Genomic DNA, 19448 nt, shown 5'->3' with positions numbered 1-19448 from the left:
GGGGGGTGGCAGCTCCGCGAGCGTGCATGTCGTGGGCGCTGAAGAATCGACCCGGTGGTTGGCGGAAGACATGGGTGAGTTGGACGCGCACATCGCGGGGAAGACGACGGGGGAAGTTGCACAGGAGTCAGCGTTGTCCTATGGGGCCCACTGGGCAGTGGCGGATGCGATGCGTGGCAGCGGCGTGTGGGGGGCGCGCATGCGCGCTGCGGGCGAGCGGCGGCCGAGCGTGGCTAGGTGAGGCTGAGAGCACACTGGGCAGGCGCGCGCAGGTGGCGGCGGCCGAGCGTGGCTAGGTGAGGCTGAGAGCACACTGGGCAGGCGCGCGCAGGTGGCGGCGGCTGGGCACGCACGGTGCTAGGGTTGCGGGGGCGCGCATGCAGGAGGCTACGCGGGCGGAGCTGGGCCGCGCACGCTGGGCCGAGGCAGGGGGGAATGGCTAGGCTGAGGCTGGTGGCCTGGGCGCAGCGTGGGGGGACGAGCTGGGCCGTGGGAGGGTTGCGTGCAGGAATGGGCCACGAGGTGCTGGGGTAGGACGAGCTAGGCTGGGCCAAAGGGGCAAGAGAGAGGGGGTTTCTTCTTTTCTTTTCCTATTTGAATTCTTAATTAAATGAATGCTCCCCAAAATCACTCAACAAACAAGAATAAATAGATGTATGCTCTGGTATGATGCAACATAGAAACTCCTTTAGGGTTTTACTTTACTAGGCTCACGCCCATATAAAACAAAATAATTCTTCACTCTTTTAGGCAAAAGGAAAGAAAATCATGGAAAAGAGAGGATAACACCTGAATTTGGTGGATATTTGAAAAGAAATTTTACACCCCCAAATTCAGGGTGTTACACTCGCGCTTGGTGATCTTGGTCACCTCGTCCCCTTCGTGCGCGGTTTTGAGGATGTCCCAAATTTCTTTGGCGCTTTTTAACCCTTGCACCTTATTATACTCCTCTCGATATAAAGAGGCGAGGAGTATAGAAGTTGCTTGGGAGTTAAAGTGTCGTATTTGGGTGGCCTCATCCGAGTCGTAGTCCTTGTCCCCCACCTTTGGTGCCTGTGCTCCAAACTCAACAATATCCCAAATACTTCTGTGGAGTGAGGTTAGATGGTGCCTCATTTTATCACTCCACATACAATAATCCTCACCATCAAAATATGGTGGTTTGCCTAGGGGTAGAGAAAGTAATGGAGTGCGTTTTGAAATACAGGGATAGAGTAGGGGCATCTTACTATACGTCTTGCGCTCATGGCGCTTAGAAGTAGTGGACGATTCAGAGCCGAATGTGGAGGGTGACGAAGAGTCGGTCTCGTAGTAGACCACCTTCTTCATCTTCTTCTTCTTGTCACCCTTCCGATGTGACTTGATGGAGGAAGAGGATTCCTCCTTATATTTGTTGCTGGACTCTCTCGATAGAGTCCTCCTCGAGCTTGTGGGCTTTTTGCCGGTCATGATCTCCCTCTTGGCGTGATCTCCAGACATCACTTCGAGTTGGTTAGGCTCTTAATGAAGCACTGGCTCCTATACCAATTGATAGTCGGCTAGAGGGGGGTGAATAGGCGAAACCTGAAATTTATAAACTTAAACTTGCACTAAGGCTAGGGTTAGCGTTAGAATTAAATTGGAGTGCGGAAGATAGTTCTCCTTGCTTAGAGTTGCTCAATCAATGCGGATGACCTTTGGGAGCAAACTCAAATCAATATGAGCAAGGGAACTTTTAGAGAGGGAAAAACAAATCAAGTGATTGACGAGTGAACACGGTGATTTGTTTTACCGAGGTTTGATTCCAAAGAACCTAGTCCCCGTTGAAGAGGCCACAAAGGCCGGGTCTATTTCAACCCTTTCCCTCTCTCAATCGGTCACTTAGACCGGTTGAGTGCTTCTTCTTAATCTCACGGGTCACTAAGACCCCACAAGGATCACCACATGATTAGGTGTCTCTTGCAAGCTTTACAAAACACTTAGAGAGTTTAGAGAGAGATGAAGAAAGCACTATTAAGAAAACCAAGCAACAAGAGCAACAAATGAAACACGAATCACTCTCTCTCAAGTCACTAATCACTAATAATCACTTGTCTCAATTGTGGAACTTGGAGAGATTTGAAGCTTTGATTGTGTCTTAGAATAGATTGCTAGCTCTTGTATTGAATGTGTATGAGTGGAGTGCTTGGGTGTAGAAAATGGAGGTGGTTGGGGTTGTATTTATAGCCTCCAACCACTTCCTAGCCATTGCTCCTTTCCTGCTGACCGTGGACGGTCCGCGCCCCTGGTCCGGACGGTTCGCCCCTGCACATCAACGACTGAAATTACAACAGTCAGCAGTAACGGCTATAGAGCATTTAATGCGTCGTCAGATGTCAGATAAAGCAGTCACGGATGGTCCGACCGTGCACCCCGGATGATCCGCGAGGACACTAAAAATACATTTTACCAAACCCATCACCTTCGAGTTTTTCTGGTTTTTCACCTACTAGACGGTCCGCGTTTGGTCTCGGACGGTGCTTGCTTCTCCATCGGACGGTCCGTAGTGTTAACTTGTGTTTTTTGCAGTGTTCCTGTCCGAGGCTCACCCTAGTGTCGCGAACGGTCTGCCGCAAGGGCCCAAACGGTCTGCGTATAGGTGTTTTTCCATTCCAGACAGTCGACTTAGAATAGTTGTAGATGAACTTATGCACCTGAGAAATGATCAACTAGGCAAACAGGTTAAATCACAAGGTTTGTGATGGTCGTCAAACACCAAAATCGATTATAGGAAATGTTGAGGCTATTTCCCTTTCAATTTTGCTGTGATGACGGTCAGGCGAGGGGCCCCTGCATTGGAGCTTCCTAGAAACTGTAGCGGGTTTTCTGAAGCTAGTGGAACTTTGTAAAGGCCTCGTAGTGTTACCCTACCTCGCCTCCTTGGTAGAGGTGTATGGGATTCATGACCACTTGGCAGATGGGTAACATGACTTGTGGGTAAAGACGTGCAACCTCTGCAGAGTGTAAAACTGGTATATTAGCCGTGCTCACGGTCATGAGCGGTTCGGACACTCACATGATTAACTTATGGAATTAAACTTAATTTGTCATATGCATTCCATTATGGGTGTTGTTATCAATTTTTATCTACTACTTATTTGGGTTGGTATCTACTTATACTTAGTAATTGCTAATAAAATTTTGACCAACTTTAGAAGCAATGCTTAGCTTTAGCCATCCTCTTTGGTAAGCCTTACACTTTACATGAGCTTTTACCTTTGGTGAGTTTATGCACATTATTCTCCACAACTTGTTGAGCGATGAACGTATGTGAGCTCACCCTTGCTGTCTCACACCCCCCACGGGTCAAGAACAGGTACCGCAGGATGAGGCACATGGAGGATGCTGTGACGAGTCCGTGAGTGGTCTAGTGTAGGATCTAGGACACCGGCTAAAGGGGGGTGAATAGATGGTTTTGACTAAAATCAAAAACACTAGGGAAATTTAATCAATATAACAAGAGAAATAAATTCTCTAGTGATAACAAGTAAACAATCTATGAGAATCAACTAAGGTGATTGAATACTTGATGAACAATATGCAAAATACTAATCACTTGCACGGCAATAAGTAATGCAAGAAAATAAAGACACCGGATTTTATCCCGTGGTATCAGTGATTTGCCGATCACCCCTAATCCATGTTGAGGTGGACTTCAAGCTCTCACTTGCTCCTCTATCAAGACACGGCTTGATCTTTGAGCCAAGTGGACAAGAAATCACTCAATACCTCGATTCCACTAGTGTCACCTTTGCCGCTCCGGCGAGGTAGGCGCGGACCCCTCACAATCAACACAGCGGCTTCTCCATAATCTTCTTGGAGAGCTTGACGGAGACAATCACCCGAGCTATCTAGGAGGTGGCAACCTCCAAGAGTAACAAGCCGATGACGCTTGCTCGGTGTACCACCTAGTGCCTCAAGAATCACCAACGGATGCAAATGCACTAGAAACACTCAATCTCTCACTAGAATGTAATCTCAAGCAAAGTGTGTGAGAGAGTGAGTTGGAGGATCACAAATGAGCTCAATGTGTGCAAGGAATGGCCAAGAGAGACCTCACACTTGAGCTCCCCTTCTATTTATAGCCCCTCACTCAAATCCAACCGTTATGAGCAAAAGACACATGTTCTGCGCACACGCGGACGGTCCGCGCCCTAGGGCCGGACGGTTCGTCGTACACATAACGGCTACTTTTCCCGTTTGAAATCTGTCAGAGCTGTCAGAAAAGTAAGGTCCAGACAGTCCGCCCACCTTGGCCGGACCATCCGCGACCTGGCAACTTGGAGCACCAGAGCTCTAACCAAGTGGAGTTAACACATGCGGACCGTCCGCCTACAAGGCCAGATGGTCCGAGACCTGGGAGACAGTACTGTCCGGACTTATCCTCTGGACAGTCTGTAGTACAAATCCCAAAAACCACACAGTCCCTGCCCAAACCAAATTTGGCACCTACGGACGGTCCGCCCATCAAGGCCAGACGGTCCGCACTATAATTCAGGGATTGTGCCGAGAGCAGCCTCCTCTGGCCAGGACTGCGGACGGTCTGGCCCCAAGGCCCGGACGGTCCGCAGTACAAATGAACAGGACATGTCCGAAGTGAACAGACTTCGGACCCCACTGGAGGATCGCAGACGGTCCGCCCTCAAGGCCTAGATAGTCCGTGCATCCCAAGACTTTGCACTTTTCAAACAAGCTTTTGAAAGGATTTTTAACTCATGAAATTTGAAGCGATGTTAGTCCTCATGCAAATGCAACCACTAGATGCTCTATGAGGCACTAAGTTTTACACAGATCAAAGTCATTGACCCCTCTTAATAGTACGGCTATCTAACCTACTAATCCGATCAAGTATCTTCTCTAAACTCCTGAAGATCGGCAAAAACAAAACCTATGTTATACCTTTGCCTTCACTTGATCCACAACCGATGCTTATAAATCTCCAAGATTTCCTGTTTTATGTGGTCCAACCCTTTATTCTTGTTTCTCCTAGAACCGTTAGTCCACAAACAGTTGTCATTAATTACCAAAACATCACTAAGGGGCCTAGATGATTCACATCTAGGCCGTCATCTCCTAGTCAACTTTGGGTTGCTGGATCGTTGTCTCCTTATGATGTAATTATCTATTTATTTATTTTGTACAGAACTCCTATTATATAGCAAAGTTGTGACATTCGTTTCTGTACCATGATTCATCATATGTGTGAGACTTGGTCCCAACACACCTGGTGATTATGTTTGTGCCCGGGTCTTGGTGCCCCTGAAACTCGGTTGTGACATCTACATTCTCTTCCGTACAATGCTTCAAACGGGGACATCTTTAAACCAGTATGATAACTGTTATTATAGGAAAACTCTACGTAGGGTAAACTCTTATCCCAACTGCCACCATCTTTAAGAGCACAAGATCTCAACATATCCTCCAACACTTGATTGGTCCTTTCGGTTTGGCCATTTGTTTGGGGATGGTAGGCTGAGCTAAAGTTTAGCTTTGTATCCATACTATCGTAACCTCACTGCTACTCGTAGCAACACATACAAATAGACAAAAATTACTTAAAAATAACAGTACATTAAATATGAGAACAGACAGTGTAAGAATATTCTATGTGCTGCTACAAGAGCGTAGGTTCGAGAATGACTAAAATCGAAGTTATGGTGAAAAAGATATGATTTTCAGAAGACCTATGTGATTATATATGAGGATTATGTTCTATGTGGATTAACATAAAGCATGTGATAAAAAGGTAACTAACTCCATCCAACTTTTAATTCAAGCGGCCACTAGTTCACATTCTAGTCAACTTATAAATGACCTAATTCCAATTATTAACTTAGACAAGTTAATCCAATAAACATGGGTTAATCATATTAGTTCTAAAAGTAGGTGTTATGTTATAAACATGGTTGTTACTATGTAGACAATTTTATTATGAAGCTAACACAACTGGAACGAGCCAAAACAGAGTTAAAACGAGAAAGATATGAATTTTAAATTTTCTAGAATTATTTTCATATTAGAAATATAATTTCGACTTATATTATATAGATCCTATCCCCTAATGGACGACGACCACAATTCCCTAGAAAAGGAGGGGCTAATCTATTAAAAACAGGACTCACATGTAAGGTTCTTTGTGCATGAGTGGACTACGGGTTAGTTTTGGGAAACTATATGGTCTCTTTATAAAGATGGACATGGCGAAGGGGTACGGTGGATTGCTAGTCGTGGGATCCAAATCTGACGATAGGGATCAGAGACTTATGTCACCTGAACAGGTATTCTATCACAGCGGTCCGATCTAAAATCAACGCTCGAGATTAAAGGATCTCGCGATCTGATCTCGGCCAACAGATCTGAGATCAACGACTACTATTTTCGATCACGATGGGGTATTTGAGATTCAATCGCGAGCGCTCATCAACGGATCGATGGACAGGGCTGTTTCTCCCTCGCACGATCTTGTTCACGCTGGAACGGGGCTGCGGTATCCTATCCGCGGTGGCAGGCCCATCGGCGAGCAATGGCTGCTGCGAGGCTATGGATGAGATGAGTCTTTGATTGATGGCTTGAGGTGTTATGGTGGCATGGATTTATATAGGCTGGGAGGTGGGTGGTTACATAATAGATCTAATCTAGTACTTATCTGTTAAAATCATATGCTATATATTAGGAACTCTAACAAACTCGAAATCAAATCTATTACATGATAGATCTAATCTGGTACTTATCTGTTACAATCCTATTCTATCTATTAGGAACTCTAACAAACTCGAAACCAAATCCATTGCGCAGGTGAGAAGTTTGTCCGGGCGGTTACAATAACTACGATGGTTAGTTTGTTACGAATAGCAAGGGATGGGTGATGTCATGGATGATGTAACAGTGATGTAAGATCCGACAAGTGGAATAAAAAATAGGAGGAAAAACTCACGTGAGTTGTGTTTCTTAAGTGGCCGAATAGGTAAGCCTTTTATTTGCTATTCTATTTTTCTGCTTTTTATTTCCAGATTTAACTATCCCAATTCAAATCTGATTTTAAAATTTGAAACCATATTTATATGTCAAATCAAAACAACAACATGAATGCAAATATTTTACACTTATTTACTTTGCTCAAATAAGTATTTGTATGCATGAAATTTAATAAGCATGGAATTCACATAGTTATATAATCCAATAGGAGTAATTTATATAGAAATAACTCACTATCCTATTTATTATAGTTTAAGTACATAGCCAACATTTTATATTTACTATTTATTAAATTATAGGGAAGATAGTCTCAATTCATAACTTTGTTATAATATGCTTTAGGGAATTTTCTTAATTCACCAAAATATGATTTTGGAGTGTTACATATGATCAGCTTTTCCCTTCTAGCAAAAATCACACACTGCTACATGCGAGGCTACATCTCTCTTTATGTCATACCACCAATACTTCTGTTTTAGTATGGTTTCGCGGAGACTGTCTATCTCAGGACCACATATCCTTAGACACTGCTGAGGTGAATGGCTAGGGATCCACTACGAGGCCTTTACAAAGTTCCACTAGCTTCAGAAAACCCGCTACAGTTTCTAGGAAGAGCAATGCAGAAATCCCCCGTCTGACCGCCATCGCAGCAAAATCAACCCGAGAACCTCCCTACACGCCTACTCCCCTACTACCCTTGCCCCTATCGGGTAAGGTAGTCCTCCACTAGCTTTCCTAGTTAGTCAGCCAAGGGCGTCCCATTCCACCCTTGTGGTGGCACATGTTTCTCAAGTTAAGCTCCATGTTCCAATTAATATAATGATCTTGTCATGAACAATAAGTAATACAACAGTATAATTGGAACATAATCATAATGTAATATTAATCCCAAAACCATATAGAGCAACAGCAAAAACTACCCAAATAGTTCAGGATAAACAAGGTGTAAAGATAACCAAACTACGGTGACCTATTGGATCCCATCATAATTAAGCCTATGTATGCCAAAATGATTATAGAGAACATTATTGGATAACTAAAAGTTATCAAGGGCACAACTTGCTTGTGACTTGAGATTCCAGGTACCAGGATGATATTCATATTCTCGTGACCTCACTGCTAGTCGTAGCAATACATACAAACATGGTATAGGCATAATTAACATCACATCAAATATAAGAACAAACGACATAATAATAATCTACACGTCGCTACGAGATCGTGGGTTCGTGAACCACTAAAATCGGAGTTATGGTTAAGGAGTTGTGATTTATGGAAAATCTATGTGATTTAATTATTAAACTATATTACAAATTGATTAATATACACCATATGAGATAATATTCTATCGTGATTAACCCAACTTTAATTCTGGTTTTCCGCCCAAAACTCTAACCTCGACTACCGAGTTGTCCCGGTGACACGAGATGCGACTTCAGGGCGGTGTCCTTGCCTCTTTATACACGGGGCGAGGCTCGCGGGCGCGTGGTTTCAACAACCCGAGAGTACCGGCCGGCCGTTTTGGTTTTGGTTTAGCGCGCGGATCTAGGGTAGGAGATAAGTCTGATAGGGGTGGCCCACCCGTAAGTGACCGGAGAAGGATGCGTGCATGTGCCCTGCGAAGCCGACCAGCGGGACCCGCGCGGTAGTCAAAGGAAAGACCTGGTTGTTTCCGCTGCGCGCGATAAGAGGCTGACGGTGTGGGCTCCACAAGTCGGTGGCAGGTGCGCCGTGCGTGTAGATTGCCACGGGATGGGCCGCATGGGAGGAATGAAGCGGGCCGGTTTTGGCCCAATCAGCAGGTTGATCCCTCTCTTTCTTTTTATTTTTGTCCAATTAAAACCAAATTCAAGTAGAGTTTGAACTTCAAAATTAGAATGCACAAGCAAAATGTCAGCATGGGATGCAGATATCTATATTTTTTAAAAATTTTCATTTATTATCCTATTTAGGTAATTATTTTCAAATATGTAATGTGTACATGTAAATGATATATCTTAATAAAACACCACTTTGTGTGTAGTTTACTTGAAAGTGAATCAATATTCATTACCTATTTATTTTGAAAGAACGTGGTGTATACTTTCATTTAAGGGTTTCTAGATGATTTTAAGAGTATGTATAATTTATGAGGAGAACAAATCAATGGAGTATCTTCTACTATTTATTTTCATGAGCTTCCATTTTATGAGTTAAATTTAAAAAGTCTAGTCTAGATTTGAGTCATCTAAATTTAGTACTCATTTAAATAAATGCTTATTAAGATATAGCGCGCGGATCTAGGGTAGGAGATAAGTCCGACAGGGGTGGCCCACCCGTAAGTGACCGGAGAAGGATGCGTGCATGTGCCCTGCGAAGCCGACCAGCGGGACCCGCGCGACAGTCAGAGGAAAGACCTGGTTGTTTCCGCTGCGCGCGATAAGAGGCTGACGGTGTGGGCTCCACAAGTCGGTGGCAGGTGCGCCGTGCGTGTAGATTGCCACGGGATGGGCCGCATGGGAGGAATGAAGCGGGCCGGTTTTGGCCCAATCAGCAGGTTGATCCCTCTGTTTCTTTTTATTTTTGTCCAATTAAAACCAAATTCAAGTAGAGTTTGAACTTCAAAATTAGAATGCACAAGCAAAATGTCAGCATGGGATGCAGATATCTATATTTTTTAAAAAAAATTATTTATTATCCTATTTAGGTAATTATTTTCAAATATGTAATGTGTACATGTAAATGATATATCTTAATAAAACACCACTTTGTGTGTAGTTTACTTGAAAGTGAATCAATATTCATTACCTATTTATTTTGAAAGAACGTGGTGTATACTTTCATTTAAGGGTTTCTAGATGATTTTAAGAGTATGTATAATTTATGAGGAGAACAAATCAATGGAGTATCTTCTACTATTTATTTTCATGAGCTTCCATTTTATGAGTTAAATTTAAAAAGTCTAGTCTAGATTTGAGTCATCTAAATTTAGTACTCTTTTAAATAAATGTTTATAGTGTATCATTTAATGAAATGAATAATCATTTAGTTGAACAGAAAACCTTTGTATTACTTATTTTCTAAATTAATTCTTGGTTTCGAGATTCAGTCCTCAAAATTCAAAGCTCAAATATAATTTGAGATATCTAAATTTAGTATTTTTTTTCTTTCTTTATTTTATTATTTTCTCTTATACAAATTTTGGGCTTTACAGTTCTAGATCATGTGTCGGATAGTTCAACTCGTGCTTTTTCAAATCCTTAACGAGATGCATCATAATATATATCAAATCCTTTTTGCAGATCCGACATGACTTATACTAGAGGTGACATGAATCTCAACTTTAGCTAAGTAAAAAGATACAAAGGCACAGTAAAAAGGAAATAAAATAGGATTATATGGAAAAAACGACAGAGATGTAGTGTACATAACATTTTACAGGGTGCATAATGAGCTCTTTAGCTAAGGGAAAACGATTCTTATAAATTTTACAGTAACTTGTCGATTCAAACAATTATATTATATGGCATGGGGTCAAATTTTATAGAGCTCTTACCAAGCATCAACATAGAAGTTAGGCTATATTCTAGTACCACATCAGTGTTCCATGTGGACAACATCAGATTTTCAGATGGACTCAAGGAGATGAAGGTATTGTTAGTAGTTTAATATGACACAATGACTACATCCCACTACTTCATGTTCCTCCACTTGGCCCTCAGATCATAAGGCAGATGCATCCTGTGAAACAACATCACTGCCACATTCTAGTATCTGAATCCAGAGAATTTGCGCATCACAGAGAAAAGTATAAATACACATGGTCAAGCAAGACACAACGACATACTATAAACCTGAGCTTAGAATAGTTAACGTCAAAGGTCGTTTCAACAATAAAATTTACATTCAAAGAACAATTACACTCAAAAAAGTCGTTTCTTCTCCAGGTGTGCTCAGTTCTTCAAGTAGTACTAAATGGAGGTTTTCAGAAATGAAATTTCCTAAATTAGATGGAAAATGCGAACAAGACATGTAGTATTAAAAAATAAAGTTACCTCAACATTTATGCTCTAGTCCCTTTTTTTATATGTGCAGAATATTTATTATTTTTTACAACATGCAGAGTTACGTATTACTCAATCCATCCCAAATTATAATTCCTTTGACTTTTTTTTGGCTTGTTTGACCCCGTCTATTCAATTTTTTGCGAAAAAATGAAAAATTCAAAGTTGCATTTTAAAGTATATTATATACTAAACTATATCACATCAAAGATTAACAATAATTATGATTTTTTAATAAGACAACGGTTAAACTTAGGATAAAAAAGTCAAATGAATTATAAATTGGAGCAGAGGGAGTATTATATTAAGAAGAAAAAGAAGAAAAACAGAGGGGAAAAGCCAACAAGCTGAACACACAGGGCAATACCATAGGTGCGCAGGTGCGCATTCAATATTGAATAATCACAACAAAAAACCGAAGCTAATACCTATATTGGCCAGCAATTAAGTGTGATCTAATTTGATATATCATAGAACTAACAATACTGTCCTGTAAACAGCTTTCTCACTGATATATCATAGAACTAACCATGTTGTCCTGTAAACAGCTTTCTCAAAGCATTACAAAAGGACATTAAAGCACCATCAGACTAGATCACCTTGCCCCACACTTGGATGATCAGGCTCTTGTTGAACATGCAGAGAAGTCCCCAGAAACAACAACCTCAGTGTTTGGTGGCAAGAACCGATGACTCCAAGAAACAGGGAACATATGGGGTAATAATCACATAGCCCTTTCCAAGAGTGCAGAGACCATGCAGTTCCTGAGTATCCATGTTATATGATACCAGTTTCTGGTTCCAGTGCTGAACAAGGATGAACGAATTGTGATCTGGATGAATGGCCACAATATGGAAGTCTTTGATTGGGTGACTCAGTAATTCAAAGAACTGCGAAGAGCTCACATTGTGCTTTAGGATCCATGCTTCTGTATCATAGTCCTCAAGAACCCAGATCGACATTTGCGTGAAGCGCACTTGGGAGCCTTGATGTAATTGCAAATTCACACCGATGCAGTGTAGATGGTTTTGGGATTGACCAATAAAAGCAATTGTTCTCACATCCTTACCATGCCAGCCGATGATCCTACAAGTTTTCCCTTCCCCATCCACTGCAATTATCACATTCTCTTGTTTCTGAAGATCGAAGACAAGAAAATGCAGCAGACCATCGACCAAAGCCCAGCCACGCGTCAATCCAATCACGGATTCACCCCACAGCTTCCATTCACCGCCCTCTTCACCTCGCCCCCACTTGCTTGACCTGTCACTCCATGCCTTGGTTTCAGACGAGTAAGAGTGTACCGTTTCCACCTCCTTCACCGCATTATCCTCCCAGATCTGGACCAAGTGGAAGTGCGAGGAGACAGCAGGGTTAAACATCAGAAAGGTGTGCGCATATCTTTCCCCACCAACCGAAGGTGGAGGAGGACAAGAGCAGGAGCTGGTGGGCACAGTCATCAATTCCTCAGTCGCAGGGTTTGTCACGATGTACCCGAACTTGTCCTCCCGGGTGCACCCAAAGAGCAGGAGCCCGTTGCAAGAATCCAAGAGGACCATGTGCTCCACGCCAGGCAGCATTGCCGTGATGAAGGAGAAGGAAGGGTCGACCGGAGGCACGCGTTCTCCGCTCCCCGACAGGCTGGTGAATTGGCCGTAGTTGTGAGGCCCTCCGACGACGCCTTGGAAGAAGCCTTCCAGGGTCTGGGGCAGCTTCTTGCCGTTGAGGGGGTCGGTGATGATGTTGCACCAAGATTTGCACACGCACGTGCAACGGCGGAGGTCTTTGACGGGCACGCGCGAGAAGATCTCCACCATCAGCTCGTCGTGGAGGTCCGCCACCGCCCTCCTCTTTGCGCAGTCCATGCCGCGGGAGCGGGGAAGGGACGCGCTGCAAGCTGTGAGTTGGGAAGGTGAAGTTCGGGATGGATTAGCACGAAAGACGGGGAGTGCGAAATGCGGCGAACGCGGAACTAACCGGCTGCCGGAGAGGGTCGGCGTCCACGTCAATGCTGCGGCGCTAGCCGACGGCGGCGGCGCCCTTGCTCAGATGGGGGATTCTGGAGGAAAGAAGACTTGAGCACATTCAATGGTCCGTTTCATAAATGTGCTGGGGTCCCTTTTTTTGCGTTTTATAAATGTTCTAAGAAAAAAACGGAACGAGCAAATAATCATCTTTGCTCTATGAGACTTTTGGGATATTGGAATGTTTTTTTTTTTGCGTAGTGCCTTTTTCTGCATATGAAATTTGTTGCGTAATTCATGTAAAATTTGTGAGTTCTAAATGAGAGAGTATTCCAACAAAGTACAAAAATTAAAATATTACATCATTTAAAGTGTTTAGGACACTTAAAAACAAATTAAGCTCTATTAGGTAAGAACTAAATCATGTATGTTAAAAAGTAAATTACATTATTAGTTGGGCCCTATATTTTATGATAGGACATTTTAATTTAAGGTACTGTTGAAGATACTCTAGTAATTGGGATAAAGAACGAATTACTATCTTAGCAATATTATAATCTATTTAGAATTACTTTGGCAATGGTGGTAGCCAGCTTAAAGTTTTCTTGATTGTCATCCAAGTTTAATTAATAAATTAATATTAACGAGATACCTTTTTATCCCTGTCTCACGGATAAACTATGTAAAATTTAAGTATCATTCTATAATCTAAGCTATCCAAAGCTTAAATATTAGGCAACCTCACAGAACTTTGGTTGACAACCTCCCAGGACACATATATTAGGCATGTATCAGCCACATGTTGGCCGATTCATACTCCTAGGTGGTAATTTACGCTTAGAAGGCTAGAACCAATCAGCTTCTCCACAAAATGAACTGGCCCTTTTGATAATCATGTTTACATGTTGTCATTTGCTGCAATATTAACTCAACTACAAGTAAGATAATCACTTACCTCTCACAATCTTAGTCTATTGGATCATCATTCACTAATAGCATAATGCAGTAAAGGTTTGGGATGCGTCCAAATTTCGGCTCGGCCTCTTTATTGTTGCTTTGTGCCAGTTGGGGCCTCCCACATTTGGTTGTACAAAACCGGCAATCTAATGCTAGTGCCACAGACATAGCAGAACTTTTCTTTTTAAAAACATAAGGAGTATCTGAAAGGGAATTAGGCTTACACCTATTTCCCAACTTATTTTGGTGGTTGAATTGCCCAACACAAATAATTGGACTAACTAGTTTGCTCTAGTCTATAAGTTTTACAGGTGCCAAAGATTTACAACAAGTCAATAAGAAGACCAAAGTTGGGTTCAAAGATTGAGAGCTAAAGGCATCCCGAAAGGCAACCTGGTCTGGCGCACCAGACTGTCCGGTGTACACCGGACAGTGTTCGGTGCTCCAAGGGAGAGCGACTCTGAACTCGCTGGCTTCGGGAATCCGCTCCGCTAAAATTCACCGGACTGTCCGGTGTACACCGGACTGTCCGGTGTGCCAGCGGAGCAACGGCTACTTCGCGCCAACGGTCACCTGCAGAGGCATTTAATGCGCGCCAGAAGCGCGCAGAAGTCAGGCACGCGCGAGACGGCGCACCGGACGCTCTACAGTACCTGTCCGGTGCGCCACCGGACATCCAGGTGGGTCCAGCAGTCAGAGCTCCAACGGTCGGAACCCAACGGCCTGGTGACGTGGCTGGTGCACCGGACAGTGTCCGGTGTGCACCGGATTGTCCGGTGCGCCATGCGACAGCAGCCTCCACCAAACGGCTAGTTTGGTGGTTGGGGCTATAAATACCCCCAACCACCCCACATTCAAGTCATCCAAGTTTTCCACCTTCCAACTACTTACAAGAGCTCTAGCATTCAATTCTAGACACACCCAAGTGATCAAATCCTCTCCCAATTCCACAAAAGCTTTAGTGACTAGTGAGAGTGATTTGTCGTGTTCATTTGAGCTCTTGCGCTTGGATTGCTTCTTTCTTTCTCATTCTTTTCTTGTGATCAAAACTCAATTGTAACCGAGGCAAGAGACACCAATTGTGTGGTGGTCCTTGCGGGGAAGTTTTGTTCCCGGTTGATTTGAGAAGAGAAAGCTCACTCGGTCCGAGGGACCGTTTGAGAGAGAGAAGGGGTTGAAAAAGACCCGGCCTTTGTGGCCTCCTCAACGGGGAGTAGGTTTGCGAGAACCGAACCTCGGTAAAACAAATCCTTGTGTCTCACTTCTTTATTCGCTTGCAATTTGTTTTCACGCCCTCTCTCGGACTCTATTATTTTTCTAACGCTAACTCGGCTTGTAGTTGTGATTAACTTTGTAAATTTCAGTTTCGCCATATTCACCCCCCCTCTAGGCGACTTTCAATTGGTATCAGAGCCCGATGCTTCATTAGAGCCTAACCGCTCGAAGTGATGTCGGGAGATCACGCCAAGAAGGAGATGGAGACCGGCGAAAAGCCCACTACAAGCCACGGGAAGGCTTCATCGGAAGAGTCCCGCAACAAGGAGAAAGGGAAGGAGAAGAAAACATCTTCTCACAAGTCGCGCCGAAGCCGTGACAAAAAGAAGGAGGGATCCACCTCACACGTCAAGACACACAAGAGTGGCGAGAAGAAGAAGAAAATGAGGAAAGTGGTCTACTACGAGACCGACACTTCCTCGCCCTCTACATCCGGATCCGACGCCGCATCCGTCACTTCTAAGCGTCAAGAGCGCAAGAAGTATAGTAAGATCCCCCTACGCTACCCTCGCATACCTAGACATACGCCTTTACTTTCCGTCCCATTAGGCAAACCACCAACGTTTGATGGTGAAGATTATGCCAAGTGGAGTGATATGATGCGATATCACCTAACCTCACTCCACAAAAGTATATGGGATGTTGTTGAGTTTGGTGTACAGGTACCATCCGTAGGGGATGAAGACTATGATGAGGACGAAGTGGCCCAAATCGAGCACTTCAACTCACAAGCCACCACTATACTCCTCACCTCTCTAAGTCGAGAGGAGTATAACAAAGTGCAAGGGTTGAAGAGTGCGAAGGAGATTTGGGACGTACTCAAGACGGCGCACGAAGGAGATGAGGTGACCAAGATCACTAAGCGGGAAACGATCGAGGGGGAGCTCGGTCGCTTTCGACTTTGCCAAGGGGAGGAGCCACAAGACATGTACAACCGGCTCAAGACTTTGGTGAACCAAGTGCGCAACCTCGGGAGTAAGAAATGGGATGACCATGAGATGGTTAAGGTTATTCTAAGATCTCTTGTTTTCCTTAACCCCACTCAAGTTCAATTAATTCGTGGTAATCCTAGATACACGCTAATGACTCCCGAGGAAGTGATAGGTAATTTTGTGAGCTTTGAGTTGATGATCAAAGGCTCAAAGAAGATCAACGAGCTAGATGGCCCCTCCGCGCCCGAAGCACAACCGATTGCATTCAAGGCAACAGAGGAAAAGAAGGAAGATTCTACATCAAGTAGACAACCCATTGATGCCTCAAAGCTCGACAATGAGGAGATGGCTTTAATCATCAAAAGCTTTCGCCAAATCCTCAAGCAACGGAAGGGGAAGGATTACAAATCTCGTTCCAAGAAGGTTTGCTACAAGTGTGGTAAGCCCGGTCACTTTATTGCTAAATGTCCATTATCAAGTGATAGTGACAGGGACAACGACAAGAAGGGGAGGAGAAAAGAGAAGAAGAGGTACTACAAGAAGAAGGGCGACGATGCCCATGTTTGCCGGGAGTGGGACTCCGACGAGAGCTCCACCGACTCATTCTCCAACGAGGACGCCGCCAACATCGCCGTCACCAAGGGACTCCTCTTCCCAAACGTCGGCCACAAGTGCCTCATGGCAAAGGACAGCAAAAAGAAGAAGGTTAAATCCAAATCCTCCACTAAATATGAATCCTCTAGTGATGATAATGCTAGTGATGAGGAAGATAATTTGCGTACTCTTTTTGCCAACCTCAACATGCAACAAAAAGAGAAATTAAATGAATTAATTAGTGCCATCCATGAGAAGGATGAACTCTTGGACTCTCAAGAGGACTTCCTAATCAAGGAAAATAAAAAGCATGTTAAGGTGAAAAATGCTTATGCTCTAGAAGTAGAAAAATGTGAAAAATTATCTAGTGAGCTAAGCACTTGCCATGATACTATCACCAACCTTAGAAATGAAAATGCTAAACTTATTGCCAAGGTTGATTCAAATGTTTATAATGTTTCAATTCCCAATCTTAGAGATGATAATGTTGATTCACTTGCTAAGATTGAAGAATTAAATATTTCTCTTGCTAGCCTTAGGATTGAAAATGAGAAATTAATTGCTAAGGCTAATGAACTAGATGTTTGCAATGTTACAATTTCCGATCTTAGAGATAACAATGATATTTTACGTGCTAAGATCGTTGAACTTAACTCATGCAAACCCTCTACATCTACTGTTGAACATACTTCTATTTGTACTAGATGTAGAGATGTTGATATTAATGCTATTCACGATCACATGGCTTTAATTAAACAACACAATGAGCATATAGCTAAATTAGATGCTAAAATTGCCGAGCATGAACTTGAAAATGAAAAATTTAAATTTGCTCGTAGTATGCTTTATAATGGGAGACGCCCTGGCATCAAGGATGGCATTGGCTTCCAAAGGGGAGATAATGTCAAACTTAATATCCCTCCTAAGAGATTATCTAATTTTGTAAAGGGCAAGGCTCACATGCCTCAGGATAACGAGAGTTACATTTTGTACCCTGCCGGTTATCCCGAGAGCAAAAATAGGAGAATTCATTCTAGGAAGTCTCACCCTGGCCCTAATCATGCTTTTATGTATAAGGGTGAGACATCTAGCTCTAGGCAACCAACCCGTGCTAAGTTGCCTAAAAGGAAAACTCCTAGTGCATCAAATGATCATGACATTTCATTTAAAACTTTTGATGCATCCTACGTTTTGACTAACAAATCCGGTACGGTAGTTGCCAAGTATGTTGGGGGCAAACACAAGAGCTCCAAAACTTGTGTTTGGGTACCCAAAGTTCTTGTTTCTAATGCCAAAGGACCCAAAACCGTTTGGGTACCTAAAGTCAAGAACTAAACTTGTTTTGTAGGTTTATGCATCCGGGGGCTCAAGTTGGATAATCGACAGCGGGTGCACAAACCACATGACAGGGGAGAAGAAGATGTTCTCCTCATACGAGAAAAACCAAGCTCCCCAACGAGTTATCACATTCGGGGATGGAAATCAAGGTTTGGTCAAAGGTTTGAGTAAAATAGCTATATCTCCTAACCATTCCATTTCAAATGTTTTTCTTGTTGATTCATTAGATTACAATTTGCTTTCCGTTTCGCAATTATGTCAAATGGATTACAACTGTCTATTTACTGATGTAGGTGTCACTGTCTTTAGAAGAAGTGATGATTCAATAGCATTTAAGGGAGTGTTAGAGGGTTAGCTATACTTGGTAGATTTTGATAGAGCTGAACTCGACACTTGCTTAATTGCTAAGACTAACATGGGTTGGCTCTGGCACCGCCGACTAGCCCATGTTGGGATGAAGAATCTTCATAAGCTTCTAAAGGGAGAACACATTTTAGGATTAACAAATGTTCATTTTGAGAAAGACAGGATTTGTAGCGCATGCCAAGCAGGGAAGCAAGTTGGAGCCCATCATCCACACAAGAACATCATGACGACCGACAGGCCGCTTGAGCTACTCCACATGGATCTATTCGGCCCGATTGCTTACATAAGCATCGGCGGGAGTAAGTATTGTCTTGTAATAGTGGATGATTATTTTCTCTTCACTTGGGTGTTCTTTTTGTAGGAAAAATCCCATACCCAAGAGACCTTAAAGGGATTCTTGAGACGGGCTCAAAATGAGTTCGGCTTAAGGATCAAGAAAATTAGAAGCGACAACGGGACGGAGTTCAAGAACTCTCAAATTGAAGGCTTTCTTGAGGAGGAGGGCATCAAGCATGAGTTCTCTTCTCCCTACACACCACAACAAAATGGTGTAGTGGAGATGAAGAATAGAACTATATTGAACATGGCAAGGACCATGCTTGATGAGTACAGGACTTCGGATCGGTTTTGGGCCGAAGCAGTCAACACCGCCTGCTACGCCATCAACCAGTTGTATCTACACCGAATCCTCAAGAAGACATCATACGAACTCCTAACCGGTAAAAAGCCCAATATTTCATATTTTAGAGTCTTTGGTAGCAAATGCTTTATTCTTGTTAAAAGAGGTAGAAAATCTAAATTTGCTCCTAAGACTGTAGAAGGCTTTTTATTAGGATATGATTCAAACACAAGGGCATATAGAGTTTTTAACAAGTCCTCGGGACTAGTTGAAGTTTCTTGTGACGTTGTGTTTGATGAGACTAACGGCTCTCAAGTAGAGCAAGTTGATCTTGATGAGATAGGTGATGAAGTGGCTCCGTGCATCG

The 19448-nt window shown here is 43.1% G+C and overlaps 1 protein-coding gene across 2 annotated transcripts; it reads right to left on the bottom strand.

Moving 5' to 3' along the window:
• Positions 1–11360: 11360 nt before the first annotated feature.
• LOC100193687 (Receptor-like kinase-like) lies at positions 11361–13148 on the bottom strand. Of its 2 annotated transcripts, XM_008652694.4 has the most exons (2): positions 13014–13148; positions 11361–12933 (listed from the first exon to the last, which is right to left on the bottom strand). In XM_008652694.4, the coding sequence occupies exon 2, from the start codon at positions 12899–12901 to the stop codon at positions 11702–11704; it is 1200 nt and encodes a 399-aa protein (XP_008650916.1). In that variant the 5' UTR covers positions 12902–12933; positions 13014–13148; the 3' UTR covers positions 11361–11701. The 2 variants fall into 2 exon arrangements, with proteins under 2 accessions (XP_008650916.1, NP_001132251.1); NM_001138779.1 differs by having other exon boundaries at positions 11447–13096.
• Between the last annotated feature and the right edge of the window lie 6300 nt (positions 13149–19448).

Source organism: Zea mays, chromosome 7 (genome assembly GCF_902167145.1).
Source record: "Zea mays cultivar B73 chromosome 7, Zm-B73-REFERENCE-NAM-5.0, whole genome shotgun sequence".
Classification (NCBI taxonomy): Eukaryota; Viridiplantae; Streptophyta; class Magnoliopsida; order Poales; family Poaceae; genus Zea; species Zea mays.
The sequence above is the reverse complement of the archived record's forward strand: the minus strand, read 5'-3'. Positions and strand labels throughout refer to the sequence as shown.